At 64.7% G+C, this 13,986-nt stretch overlaps 1 protein-coding gene across 1 annotated transcript; it reads left to right on the top strand.

The window, feature by feature from the left end:
- The first annotated feature begins 296 nt into the window (after positions 1–296).
- On the top strand, positions 297–13,213 carry LOC101913327 (rho GTPase-activating protein 27). The gene is given in 22 exon segments (XM_055789712.1): positions 297–625; positions 871–1,517; positions 5,359–5,430; positions 5,432–5,614; positions 5,616–5,726; positions 5,728–5,790; positions 6,294–6,509; positions 7,259–7,282; positions 7,284–7,319; positions 7,321–7,371; positions 7,469–7,536; positions 7,657–7,744; positions 8,972–9,076; positions 9,507–9,605; positions 9,682–9,772; positions 9,910–10,035; positions 10,321–10,419; positions 10,718–10,795; positions 10,951–11,085; positions 12,322–12,427; positions 12,532–12,610; positions 12,612–13,213. Coding segments are annotated over 21 exon segments (2,556 nt in total). The 5' UTR covers positions 297–625; positions 871–890; the 3' UTR covers positions 12,711–13,213.
- Positions 13,214–13,986: the final 773 nt, after the last annotated feature.

Here is a 13,986-nt window from a genome sequence, read left to right as displayed (position 1 = left end):
GGGATGGCGATGCTGCCCACCCTCCATCCTCCCTGCCCAGTCTCTGGGGTTTTGCAGGGTGGTTCTGGGGGGACCCTGCCCCATTTTCCCTGCCCCGTTTTCCTTCCCATCTGCTCCCCACCGGTGTTGGTATCTCTAGTTGTTCTTTCCCTCTTCTCCCCAGCGCCGGGAGGGTTTGGGATGCACCCACCAGCACAGGGACCCCAGTGGCACTCCCTGGGTGGGGGGGACAAAAGCGAGGGCAGGGCAGCTCTCATGGGACCCCCCTGATGGGGGTCCCATCCCTCTCCCCGGGGAGGCCATGGCGGATCCGGCAGCGGCGCAGATCCCGGCTCAGCCGCGGGGCAGGGCCCTTCCTGCAGCAGGAACCTCCCGAGGAGCCGTTTCCTCGGCCGGGCGGCAGCGGGTCCCCTCCGCCATCGTCCCTTCCCTCCAGCTCCGAGGGCAGGAAACCAGCCAGGTGCCCACCGCCCCTCTCCTCCTGCCGGGGGCCGGCCACCCACCCACAGCGTGGAGCTTGGCTCCGTCTTTCGGCGGCAGGAAACCGGGGCGAGTTGGGACCAGCCCAGCGTGGGCACGAGTGGGACCCGCCGCCGCGCGCCCCACTGCCCCGACGGGGCCGGAGGTGAGATCGGGGGGCTCGGGGCGCTCGGGGGCTTGGGGCTCAGGGGCTCCCAGGGGTCGGGGTCGGTGGGCGAGGGCAGCGCGGGCAACCTTGGGGCTGTTTCAGGCGGGTTTGGTGGTTCGTGGAACGGCATGGTGGGGCTGGGGCTCAGCGGGCACCACCCGGCTCGGCTGCCCCAGGGTCCCCATGAGCCCCCGAAGGGGCTGGGAGCCGCCATCACCCCTGGCCTGCCCCGTGTCTCGCAGGCAGAGGTGCCGGGGCGGCCATGGAGGCAGCGGTGCCGGCGGAGGAGGCGTTGGTGCTGGTGGAGTACGGCTTCGAGTACCGAGCCAAGGACGGGACCCTGGTCTCCATCAAGCCCAACGAGCGCTACGTCCTGCTGAAACGCACCAACCACCACTGGTGGCACGTCAAGAGGAGTGGGGACACCCGGCCTTTCTACATCCCTGCCCAGTATGTGAAGGAGCTGCCCCCCATCGCCACCCCGGCCCCTCTTGACCCCCCACCGCCGGGACACGCCGGGACAGACCCAGCCGTGCTGGTCCCGCAGCAGCCGCCGGGCTATGAGTATCGGTTCATCGGTGCCACTGAGGCAGAGGAGCCGGTCGGAGGATGCTCGGTGCCCAGGAGGGACTCACCGCCGGTGCTCAGCTCTTTTCGGGCCCCCCCAGCACGGAGCACCCACCCCGCTGAGCCGGTGCAGCACTCACACTCCCTGGATGACCTGGCACGGGTGATGCCAGCACCACGAGGTGCCACCGCCATGGGGTCCCGTGGGGACCTCCTGGGACACACTCACCCACTTGGCAAGAGCCGCTCCGAGACCCTCTACACCCCCAGCAAGGACAGGGACACGGCCAGGAGGTGGCCGGGGTCCAGCCATGCGACTCAGGTACGGTGACATCCCCACTGCCATCCCCAAAAGCAGCGCCAGGGGGGTTGAGTGGTATGGGGGGGGCAGGACACCCAGGTCCCCCAGCTGACTCAGTGCCCCATGTCCCCCCCCCCGATACAACCCTGTGACCCCTGGCACAGGGTGGGGTGGCACCCAGGGGCTCCCTGGCACCGCAGCCACCACCGGGACCCCCCTACATCCCCCCCCACCAAGCTGACCCCATGGGGCAAACCTGTGGGCCAATCCCCGCCCCCATACAGATTTGCCAGCATTTACTGCCTTGGGGAGGGGGGGGAAGTCACCCCCACCCTGGGCACCCACCCCAAAGCACCTTCCTTGCTCAGCCCCCTCGTGTCCTGCCTCAGTTTCCCCACCCTCACAAGCACCCCCAGGCTCTCCCAGGCCCCCGGCTCTGCCCCCGCAGCAGCATCCCACCCGGGTGCAGACTCCAGCTATGCCCACGACCCCCGGGGGGGGGTCGGTACCACCCAGGGGTCTTTGGGGCACCCACAGCCCATCCCAGCAGCATTCCCAGGGCAAGAGGAGGCAGAAAGGGTTAACAGGGAAGCGCAGCAACTCCTCCCTGCCGGGGCGGGTGTCTCACCTGGGCGCAGCACCCAGTGCTGGAGGTGGGTGCGGGGTGCACCCCAGCTAAGGTGAGCACCCCGCCACCCCAAACCCACACCGCCCCACACCAGTAAGTAGCAAGGGGCCCTTCCCAGTGCCCCCCCAGTGCTCCCCACTGCACCCCCTCTTACGGGGGTGGCACCCAAGGGTGGGGGGTGCGCCCTGGCCGCTCACCTGCCACTGTCAGGGGCTGGGGCGCAGCAGGGTGAGACAGTAACGGCAGAAGGAGGGGGGTGGGGGTGGGGGGGTGTCCTGCATCCTGTCCCCCCACCCTGGCACCTCTCTGTGGGGTAGCCCCAAATGCCCGCAGCACCTCAAGCCCTGGTGTCCCCCTGTTTGAGGGGGGCTCGAGGGGTCGTGCTGCCCGGGGGGGGGTGTTTTGCCAGTGGAAAGGGGGTGCTGGGGAGGGTTGCGCCGTGTTTTACACCCCATTTTACACCCCATTTTACACCCTGCGACCCTGGCTGTACCGGGTTAACCTCCAGTGCTCTTTGCACACCCAAAGCCACTGATCACCCCTGAGAGGGTCCCCAGGAGGGACCCCAGGAGGGACTCCAGGAGGTCCCCAACCCCGGTGCCATCACCAGAGCTTTCCCCTGCCCAAACCCAACCGGTGCCAAACCCAACCGGCACCGGCCACGGCGGGGCTGCGGCAGCCTTGGCCTGGCCACACGTGCATCTGCCCCCTGGGCCGCCAGGACGGGTGGTCCCGGTGCTGGGGGGACACAGCACCCACCGCCTTGTCCCTGTGCCGGTGCAGTGGGTTGGTGCCAGATGAGCCAACCGAAATTTGGGGAGGGGGTCTTTTCCCGGTTAACGCCGGCTGCACCCCCAGCACAGCATCATCCCGGCGCAATCCCTGCTGGGTTGTCCTTGGCTTTGCCGGAGCAGGTGATGGGTGGAGGGTGACAGGGTGACAACAACCCCAAAAAAAGCCAATTCCGCCCCAAAGAGAAGCGCAGGGCTCAGAGGCGGCTCTTCCGCTCCCCGAACCCCAGCAGGAAGCGCAGCCGGCACGGGGCCCAGCACTGGGCGCCATCAGCGACACCGCAGCCTCTGGGTGCCCCCCCGCAGCTGCCCCCCCCCCAGCTGCCCCCCGCCCTGGTGCCCCCCGAGATGGGTGACCGGGTGCCGGGTGCTCTGCAGCGATCCTGTAGCAGGGCGTCACGGCTGCTGCGTTCAGGGAAGGTAGGCAGCACCCATGGGTGCACCCAGCCAGGGGGGTTGGGGGGGATTGGGGCGTCACACCCCCCTGGCTCCCTCCTGAATTTCCCCCCCCCCCCGAGGGTTGATGCTGGGGAGGGGGGGGGGGCGGCAGGCACCAGACGTGCCAAGTTGCTTGTCCCAAAGTGGCGAGGGGCACTTAGCCCCCTGTCTGAGGGGGGGGGAAACCCCCAGGGATGCACCCATGGGAGAGAGGGAGGTGCTGGGGGGGGGTCTGTGCTGGGTACCCCCCCCCGTCACCCCTATGTCCCTTGTCCCCAAGGCGAGGCTGGCCTCTCACGCTGGGTTTCCAGCCCCTCTCACCGCGACAGGGGGGGTCGTGGGGTGGTGGAGAGGAGGGCGACAGGGTGTCCCTGGGGACACTGAGTCCACTGTCCCCCTCTGCTCCAGGGTGTCCCCAGGGACGATGCACCTGCTGTCACCCCCTGGGGTGACGGGCAGGGCTGGGGTTGGGAAACTTTGTCCCCGTGGCCGTTGGAGGGAGGCTCAGGGGCTGTAAAGCTGGGGAGGCCAAAGGGTGCCAGGAGGGGATTCCCCGCCCGAAGCCACCCCTCGGCGGCCACCCACCCCCAGGGGACTTGCCCCGCCCCCCTGAGCAGCCCTGGAGGGGGGGGGGGGGGGGGGGGGGCAGGCAGCCATGCTGGGGGTGCGTGGGACCCTGTTCTGAGACGTGGTGACGGGGCTGTCGGTCCCAGCACAGGGCTGCGCTCCCCTGTGGGTCAGGGTGCTGGGGGGGGCGGGTGCTGGGGGTGCTGGGGGTGCTGGCAGAGCGGGTGCAGAAGGCCTGGGTGCTGGCAGCGTGAGGGCAGGGGCAGGGGGTGCGGGTGCTCTGGGCGCTGGAGATGTCCCAGGGTGCTGGCACTGGGGGTGCTGAGCGCAGTGGGTGCAGGGGGTGACGGGGGGTACCAGTGATGTGGCTGCTGACACCGGGACCACGATGCCCCAAGCCCAAATTCTCACCATGTGCCCAGGTGGGACGCCCATCCCCACCACCAGCTGGGTGCTCCTGGCCCCAGCATGGGTGCTATGGGTGCTGTGGGTGCTATGGGTGCTGTGAGTGCTATGGGTGCTGTGGGTGCTATAGGTACTATGGGTGCTGTGAGTGCTATAGGTACTATGGGTGCTGTGAGTGCTATGGGTGCTGTGGGTGCTGCGGGTGCTATGGGTGCTATAGGTACTACGGGTGCTGTGAGTGCTGTGGGTGCTATAGGTAGTATGGGTGCTGTGAGTGCTATGGGTGCTATGGGTGCTGTGAAGTGCTATGGGTGCTATGGGTGCTGTGAGTGCTATGGGTGCTGTGAGTGCTATGGGTGCTATAGGTGCTATGGGTGCTATGGGTGCTGTGAGTGCTATGGGTGCTGTGGGTGCTGTGAGTGCTATGGGTGCTGTGGGTGCTATGGGTGCTGTGAGTGCTATGGGTGCTGTGGGTGCTGTGAAGTGCTATGGGTGCTGTGGGTGCTATGGGAGCTGTGAGTGCTATGGGTGCTGTGAGTGCTATGGGTGCTGTGGGTGCTGTGAGTGCTATGGGTGCTGTGGGTGCTGTGAAGTGCTATGGGTGCTGTGGGTGCTATGGGAGCTGTGAGTGCTATGGGTGCTGTGAGTGCTATGGGTGCTGTGGGTGCTGTGAGTGCTATGGGTGCTGTGGGTGCTATGGGTGCTATAGGTGCTATGGGTGCTATGGGTGCTGTGAAGTGCTATGGGTGCTGTGGGTGCTATGGGTGCTATAGGTGCTATGGGTGCCCTCCTCCACTGCCAGCCATTTACATCCCATGGCTCGCAGGTCCTGCCCTATGCGAGAGAGTGTTCAGGGCAGTGCCTGCAGGGATGCAGGGCAGGATCTGGCTCCTTGGTGATCTCATCCATCCGCCAGCCCGGGTACCTCGGTGGGGATATCCCAGGAATGCCGTCCCCAGCACCCCTGCCCCACAGCTCACCGCACCCATCACCAGCCACAGCACCCAAGCGATCCCCCTGTGTGTCCCCCCAGGCACACAAAGAGCCAGAGGAGCCGCCTGCCCCCATCTACCTCAACATCCAGGAGCTGCGGGAAGAAGCCGCGGGCCGCCAGATCGGCCCCAGAGGAGGCCGGCAGCTCCAGCTTGGATTGGGAAACCCACACGGATACGGAGAGTGGACATTTGTTTTATTATAACCCGGTGACGGGCGAGACCACGTGGGATTGTCCCTTTGGGCAGGCAGAAGATGGAGTGAGTCCCGCCGCCTCTCCCGCCTCCTCGCTCACCCCACAGCCCGGAGTTTCCCGCGTGGGAGCAGTACGTGGACGAAGCCAGCGGACAGGCTTTTTTCTATAATTCGGTAACAGGTGAGACGTCGTGGGACCCCCCCCCCCGCGGCAGACGGAGGCAGCTCCCAGGATATGTACCCTGGGGTGACACGGTACAGTTCCATGGAGCAGAGGGTGAGCACCCAGCGAGGCACAGGGATGATGAGGATGGGGGTGGAGATGGAGGTGGAGATGAAGGTGGGAGCAGGGATGGAGATGGAGATGGAGATGGAGATGGAGATGGAGATGGAGATGGAGATGGAGACAGAGATGGGAATGGAAATGGAGATGGGAATGGAGACAGGGATGGAGATGGAGATGGAGATGGAGATGGAGATGGAGATGAAGTGGAGACAGGGATGGAGATGGAGATGGGAGTGGAGATATGAGTGTGGATGGAGATGGACATGGGAATGGAGATGGAGACAAGGATGGAGATGGAGGTGGGAATGGAGATGGAGACAGAGATGGGAATGGTGATGTAGACAGAGGCAGTGATGTAGACAGAGACAGAGATGGAGATGTAAATGGGAATGGAGATGATGGAGATGGGGCAGCCCCCACCTTGGCTGGCTGTGGCCTGGGGATGTGTATGCTCTTGGTGGGGCACAAGACCTTGACCTGGCTCTTCTCTCCAGCCACCCACTCCAGAAACAGACTATCCTGACCTGTCTCCAGATGAGCTGGAGGGTTATCCTGAGGAAGACTACTCGCCTGTGGGCTCCTACGATCAGGGGGCTGCTTTCTATCTGTCCCCAAGGCGCCCTGAGGAGCTGGGTTCGCCCCCGGGCTGGTACAGGCACAGCCACCCTGAGGGAGCCGTGTTCTACCCCGAGCACTTCGCCTCTGACACGGTATGGGAACGGGGATGGGATGGAGTGAGATGGGATGGGGTGGGATGGGGTGGGATGGGATGGGATGGGATGGGATGGGATGGGATGGGTTGGGATGGGATGGGATGGGGTGGGGTGGGGTGGGATGGGATGGGATGGGGTGGGATGGGATGGGATGGGATGGGGTGGGGTGGGATGGGATGGGATGGGATGGGATGGGGTGGGGTGGGGTGGAATGGAATGGGATGGGATGGGGTGGGGTGGGATGGGATGGGGTGGGATGGGATGGGATGGGGTGGGGTGGGGTGGGGTGGGGTGGGGTGGGATGGGATGGGGTGGGGTGGGGGTGGAATGGAATGGGATGGGATGGGGTGGGGTGGGATGGGATGGGATGGGATGGGGTGGGTGGGGTGGGGTGGGGTGGGATGGGATGGGGTGGGGTGGGGTGGAATGGAATGGGATGGGATGGGATGGGATGGGGTGGGATGGGATGGGATGGGGTGGGGTGGGGTGGGATGGGGTGGGGATGGAGATAGGCACAGGGATGGGATTAGGGATAGTAACAAGCATGGGGATGGGGATGGGAACAGGGATGAGGAGGGGGATGGGCATAGGGACAGGGATGGGGGCAGGGGTATCTGCCAGGGGATTAGCATCCTCACGGGGCCACATGAAGCAGAAGACAGGGGCTCTGGGGCACAGTGGGTGCAGAGCCCAGCACCCACCCGGCACAGGCACCTCAGGCATCACCTGCTCCCTCCTTTCCCCAGGTGCCAGCGGGCGGCCGCCACAAACCGTGCCAGCAGCGGCTCCAGCCAGGACAGCGGGCTCTTTTGCCTGGCACAGTGCCGCGCCGCCGGCGCTGGGGCTCAAGGAGGAGAAGGTGAGCACCCTGTGGAGGGACAGGAGCCCTTCCCCACCCCAGCACCAGGGAGGGCAGGGGGCAAACCTGACCCCCCCCCACATCCTTTGTCTTCCAGTTTAAAAGCCTTGAAAAAGCCGGGGTGCTCAACCGGACCAAGACAGTGGACAGAGGGAAGCGGCTCCGGTAAGCACATCCCGGTGTCCCTTGCCACCAGAGAAGGGAGCCCTGGGGGGTGGCGGGGACAGGGCTGTGCTGTCCCCCTGCATGACACACCCCACACACACACCCCCATCTGCTCCCCAGGAAGAACTGGAGCTCCTCCTGGACGGTGCTGGAGGGCAGGATCCTCACCTTCTTCAAGGACTCCAAGCACTCGGCTGCCGGTGCCTTGGTAAGAGCCCTAACAGCCTCCTTGGGGCCAGCACCCATGAAATAGGGCCAGCACCCCATAGGACAAGGTCAGCACCTGTAGGATGGGACCAGCACCCATGGGATGGCACCAACACCCATGAAATAGGGCCAGCACCCACAGCACGAGGCCAGCACCTGTAGGATGGGACCAGCACCCATGGAACTGCATCAGCATCCATGGGATGGTGTCAGCACCCATGGGATGGTGTCAGCACCCATGAGATGGCACCAGCACCCATAGCACGAGGTCAGCACCTGTAGGATGGGGCCAGCACCCATGGGATGGTGTCAGCACCCATTGGATAGAGCCAACAACCACAGGACAGGGCAAGGACCCACAGGATGGGGTCAGCACCTGCAGGATGGGGCCAGGACCCATGGAATGGGTCAAGCACCCATGAGGTGGAGCTAGGACACATGAGATGAGGCCAGCACCGGTGTGGGAGCAGGGTCAGTGGCAGAGCGTCTGTCCTGCCCAGCAGCTCATCGGGGGGAGCAGAGAGGAAGCGGTGTCTGACCCAGCCCCCCCACCCCCCCACCCCCCCAGCACCCAGCACCCGCCGCCCGGATGCAGAAGCTGCCGTGAGTCTTGCAACACCCTGTGGTGACAACAGCAGGGGAAGGAGAGGAGACAGACCCACACCCTCGGGGGGGACACATGGTGCTGGCCCCACTGCCAGGGTGTGGGTGCAGGGCTCCGTCACGGGGGGGGCCTTCTGGAAAACAGGGATGGAGAGGGGCTGGATGGAGGGGGAGCATGGCCAAAGCAACCCCAAAACCCAGGGCAGGAGGAGAGCAAGTGGGTCTGATGCTCTTCTCTACTATAAAGACCCCAAAGGACTGTCCCCTCCCTGGGGACAGCCACCCAGGCTCCTTTCCCCATGTAATGCTGCTTCTACATGGTGCTGTCACCAAGAGGGACCCTGAAGCTGAAGCCCCTCAGGTTGGGGATGTCTCACAAGGTGAGGGCAGCTGTCTCCAGGCTGGTGGCCACGACACCCACCCCACTGCAGCAGCACCATGTCCTAGTCCTGCCGAGAGGTCCCAGTGCCACTGGAGGGGACAGAGATGTCCCACAGGGGACATTTGCCACTCCTGCCTTTCTGGAGGAGAAAGCCCACAGTGCCCCCACAGAGCAGGACCCCAGTGTCCTCGTCCCCTCCAGGACGATGCCAGAGGTGTCACCCTCATCTCCTTGCCCCCACAGCGGCACCCCAGCACCCTGACCACTCCTGAGCACACGGTGGAGCTGAGCGGGGCCACCCTTGCCTGGGCCAGCAAGGACAAGTCCAGCAAGAAACACGTCCTGGAGGTGAGCCGGGTGACACTGGGGGGGACATCGGTCACCCGGCAGGGTCCAGACGTGGCCTGCAGGGCAGCGGCTATGCCAGCACCTGCCTGGTTCATTCCACCAGGAGCGAAAGGGATGTGCGGGGGCTCCTGGTGGTGGGGACACTGGGGGACATCCCTGGACTGGGAGGAAAGGGACACGTTACCAGCCACTGTCCCTTTCCTGCGGGCATGGAGATATCACCAAGGGACATCCTGGCTCCCAGAGGGGGTTTTCCACTTGGGCTTTGCACGGGGAGGTGGTTTCCAGCTGTCCCAGCAAACTGGCAAACAGCAACAACTAGGGTCATCGGTGTCATGAGCTGGGCACCGTTCTCAGCCACCACCCCAAAGCCGGGTGGTCGTGGGCAAGCCCCGCGGCGCTGCTCTGACGCTGCCCGCTGCTCCCGCAGCTGAAGACGCGGGAAGGCTCGGAGTTCCTCATCCAGCACGACTCGGAGCAGATCATCACCGCCTGGCAGAAGGCAATCAGCGACAGCATCAGCAGGCTGGTGAGCAGGCGCCCCCCGCCCCCCGCCCTGCCACCATGGGGATGGGCACAGGGGTCTCACGCTGCCCCTTCCCTAGGGCACCGACCTCCCCGGCGAGGAGGATGCTGAAAGCGGGGCGGAATTCGGCTCCCGGGAGAAGCTGGGGAGCAGCGAGGAGAAGAGGGCAGGTGAGCTCAGGCATCCCAGCACAGGGACGGGCACCGGCATCACCATCCACCAGGCAGGGTGGGGTGGCCACCCTGCGGGTGTCCCATGGTGGTGGGACATGCCAGGACAATGCTGATGTGTCCCATGTCCCCGCCAGTGGCTGGGCAGGTGCTGGGCAGCGCCAGCGGTGAGAGTGACTCCAGCAAAGTCCGGAACAAACTCCGCAAGTTCCTGCAGAGGCGGCCAACGCTGCAGTCCCTGCGCGAGAGGGGCTACATCAAGGGTGGGTGCCAGGATGGGGCTGAGCCCCCGCAGGGTGTCCCCAGGCTGGGATGGGGGTGGGGACAGCCAGGGATGGAGCTGGGACAGAGGACCAAGCCCAACCCTCACCCGATGCTTTGGTGATGGGCTTGGGCATGTCCCGTCACCTCCAGCCACCCCGGTGTGACACCCACATGGGAACAGGACCCTCTGCGATGTCCCCAACCCTGGACCCCACCCTGGACTTGTCACTGGGCATCCTTCAGGTGTCACCTGGCTGTGCTCAAGTCCCTGTTGTTTTTTCCAGATCCAGTTTTCGGCTGCTCCCTGCAAGCGCTGTGCGAGCGGGAGCGGGGGACGGTGCCCCGCTTCGTCCTGCAGTGCATCCAGACCGTGGAGAGGAGAGGTACCTCCCGAGGGCTTGGGGACAGGGACAATCCGGGGGGGGCACCAGGATGGGGAGAGCTCTGGCTAAAGCCTCCATTGGATGGTTGGGTTTTCCCGGGAATCCCAAGTGCTGGCTGCTGAAGGCACCGGCACGGCCATACCGGTCGCTGTCACCATGTGCCACCTGGCTGTGGGCACCTTTTCTGGGGACACCGGGGACCCATAGCTCCTTGATGGTGGGTGGCATCACATCCCAGGGTGGGTTGTGGTTAACCGGGAGGTTTCTCCCCATCTCCCCCCTCCCCATTCTCTTCCAGGTCTGGACATCGATGGGCTGTACCGGGTTAGTGGCAACCTGGCCACTGTCCAGAGACTGCGCTACAAAGTGGAGCATGGTAAGGTCACCCACGGTGACAACGGGGGGCAAATGGGATATAACCCCCACCAAGGGCAGGGTGACAGGGCTCTGGCTGGGGTGGGGGGAGGGCACGGGGACCCTCTCCCGTCCCTGGGGCTAGGACCTGCCTGAGGTGCTGCCCTGGCCCCACAGACGAGCACCTGGACCTGGATGACGGGCGCTGGGAGGACATCCACGTTGTCACCGGGGCGCTGAAGCTCTTCTTCAGGGAGCTGCTGGAGCCGCTCGTCCCCTTCAGCCACTTCGACAAGTTCATCACTGCCATCAGTGAGGCCTGGGACAGGGACCGAGATGGCATGGGATGGGATGGGGACAGGGATTGGGACGGGATGGGACAGGGATGGGATAGGGACAGGGATGGGGATGGGATGGAACAGGTATGGGGTAGGGACAGGGACAGTGGTGGGAATGGGATGGGGACAGGATGGAACAGGTATGGAACAGGGACTGAGATGGAGTGAGGTGGGATGGATGGGGACAGGGATTGGGAGGGGATGGAACAGGGAAGGGATAGGGACAGGGATGGGATGGGGACAGGTATGGGACAGGGACAAGGACAGGGATTGGGATGGGATGAGATGGGATAGGGACAGGGATGGGAATTGAGATGGGGATGGGATGGGATGGGGGTGGGATGGGATGGGATGGGATGGGATGGGGTGGGATGGGATGGGATGGGAATGGGATGGGATGGGGGGTGGGATGGATGGGATGGGGTGGGATGGGATGGGATGGGATGGGATGGGATGGGATGGGATGGGGTGGGATGGGATGGGATGGGAATGGGATGGGATGGGGTGGGATGGGATGGGATGGGGTGGGATGGGATGGGATGGGATGGGATGGCATGGGATGGCATGGGATGGGATGGGATGGGAAGGGATGGGGTGGGATGGGATGGGATGGGATGGGAAGGGATGGGGTGGGATGGGATGGATGGGAATGGGATGGGATGGGGTGGGATGGGATGGGATGGGATGGGATGGGATGGGATGGGATGGGATGGGATGGGATGGGATGGGATGGGATGGGATGGCATGGGATGGCATGGGATGGGATGGGATGGGAAGGGATGGGGTGGGATGGGATGGGATGGGAAGGGATGGGGTGGGATGGGATGGGATGGGAATGGGATGGGATGGGGTGGGATGGGATGGGATGGGATGGGGTGGGATGGGATGGGATGGGATGGGAAGGGATGGGGTGGGATGGGATGGGATGGGAATGGGATGGGATGGGGTGGGATGGGATGGGATGGGGTGGGATGGGATGGGATGGGATGGGATGGGATGGGATGGGATGGGGACAGGAACAGTGATGGGGAAGGGGATGAGGATGGGCACAGGGCTGGGGACAGGGATGGAACAGGGACTGAGATGGGTGGGGTGGGATGGGGACAGGGATTGGGATGGCATGGAACGGGGAAGGGATAGGGACAGGGACGGGGATGGATGCTGCGGCTGCCAGAGCCAGCACCCCCACCGTGCTGCCCTCCCCTTGCAGAACTGCAGGACCTGAGCAGGCGGGGCCGTTGCATCCGTGACCTGGTGTTTTCCCTCCCGCCCGCCCACCACGACACCATGAAGGTCCTCTTCCGCCACCTCTGCAGGTGGACACCTCCCTCACTCCCCCCAAACCCAGCCAGCTGGCAGGAAGGGGGACAGGACCTGGCTTTGGGGACACGCTGAGTGACACTGTCGCTCGTCCCCGCAGGGTTATCGAGTACAGGGAGGAGAACCGCATGTCGGTGCAGAGCATCGCCATCGTCTTCGGCCCCACGCTGCTGCGGCCGGGCGAGCGAGGAGGGGAACATGGCCATGCACATGGTCTTCCAGAACCAGGTGGTGGAGCACATCCTCAACCAGTACAGCTACATCTTCCCCGACGGCTAAACCCCCCAGGGACACGCATGGGGACAAGCCCAGCAGCGGGGACATGAAGGAGCAGCATCTCAGGGGAAGGACTCGGCCACGTGTCACCTTGGATGATGGGTGGTGGCAATGGTGGGCTCAATGAAGTGCAGCGCGGTGGCCCGGCTCGCTTGGGATGCAGCTTGAGGGGTGGGTGCCGGAGCAGGGGGCACCCCGAGCACCCCATCCTCCTCTGCCACCGCCCCTGCTGGGTGCATCTGGGCAGGTTGACCCCAGGGGTGTGCGGGGTGGGGTCCCCATCGCTCACAAGGGGACGATGGAGCCCTGTGGTCCCCAGCTCGCCGGGGCCAGCAGTGCAGGACCTGGCATCCCCAGGCGAGGGGATGGAGGTGCCCGGCCGGGCAGTGCCGGCGGGGACGGTGCCACCAGTGGGGCGGGCACAGAGCCGGGCTGTGCCACGGCCGGAGCCAGCGTCCGGCACCAGCCACCGCCGTGTCCCCAAAATAAAGAGCCCGTTCAGCCAAGGACAAGGTGTTGCCGGCAGGGCGTGGGGACGGACATCCCCAGGGACACCGGTGGCACAACGTGGCCTCAGCACCCCTTGGCTCCTGGTGACCCTTGCGGACGAGATTTGCCCTTTGTACCCATGAGGACGAGGGGACCTCAGCATCCCCAGAGGGACGAGAGTGCAGGCCACCACAGTGCCCATGTCCCCTGTGATTTGGGACACCTTTCCTGGCTGGCATTGCCAAACCCCATGTCATCGCAGGTGTCACCGCAGGCAGCAGGGACAGGTGCTGAGAATGATACAGTGGGGGGTGGGTGCCAGTGGTCACCCCTCTGGGGTGGGGACACTTTGGGGCATGATGGAGATGATTTGGGACACAACCAGGACAGTATGGGAGGCAAAAGGGACAGTGAGGGACACAACTGAAATGCTTAAGGACATGACGGGGACACTCAAGCGCAGGGACATGAGGAGGCTGCTTTGGGACATGGTGGGGACACTTTGGGACACGAGGGGGGCAGGTCAGCATACAACAGGAGTTTGGGACACAGTGGGGGATGGCTGAGGCATAGAGGGGACACTTTGGGCTGCAGCGGGGACACTTGGGGACACAGCAAGGGCACGTTGGGGTGGCGGAGGGATACTTGGGGATGTAATGGGGGCACAAGGGGACACAGTGGGGACAGGACAGGGACCCTTTGGGGTGCAGGGGGGAGATATGAGGGCACTTTGGGATGCAGCAGGGGACAAGGGGACACTTCAAGGGTGTGCAGCAGGGGCAATTTGGGC

This window comes from Falco peregrinus, chromosome 18, assembly GCF_023634155.1.
Source record: "Falco peregrinus isolate bFalPer1 chromosome 18, bFalPer1.pri, whole genome shotgun sequence".
Taxonomy (NCBI): domain Eukaryota; kingdom Metazoa; phylum Chordata; class Aves; order Falconiformes; family Falconidae; genus Falco; species Falco peregrinus.
The sequence above is the reverse complement of the archived record's forward strand: the minus strand, read 5'-3'. Positions and strand labels throughout refer to the sequence as shown.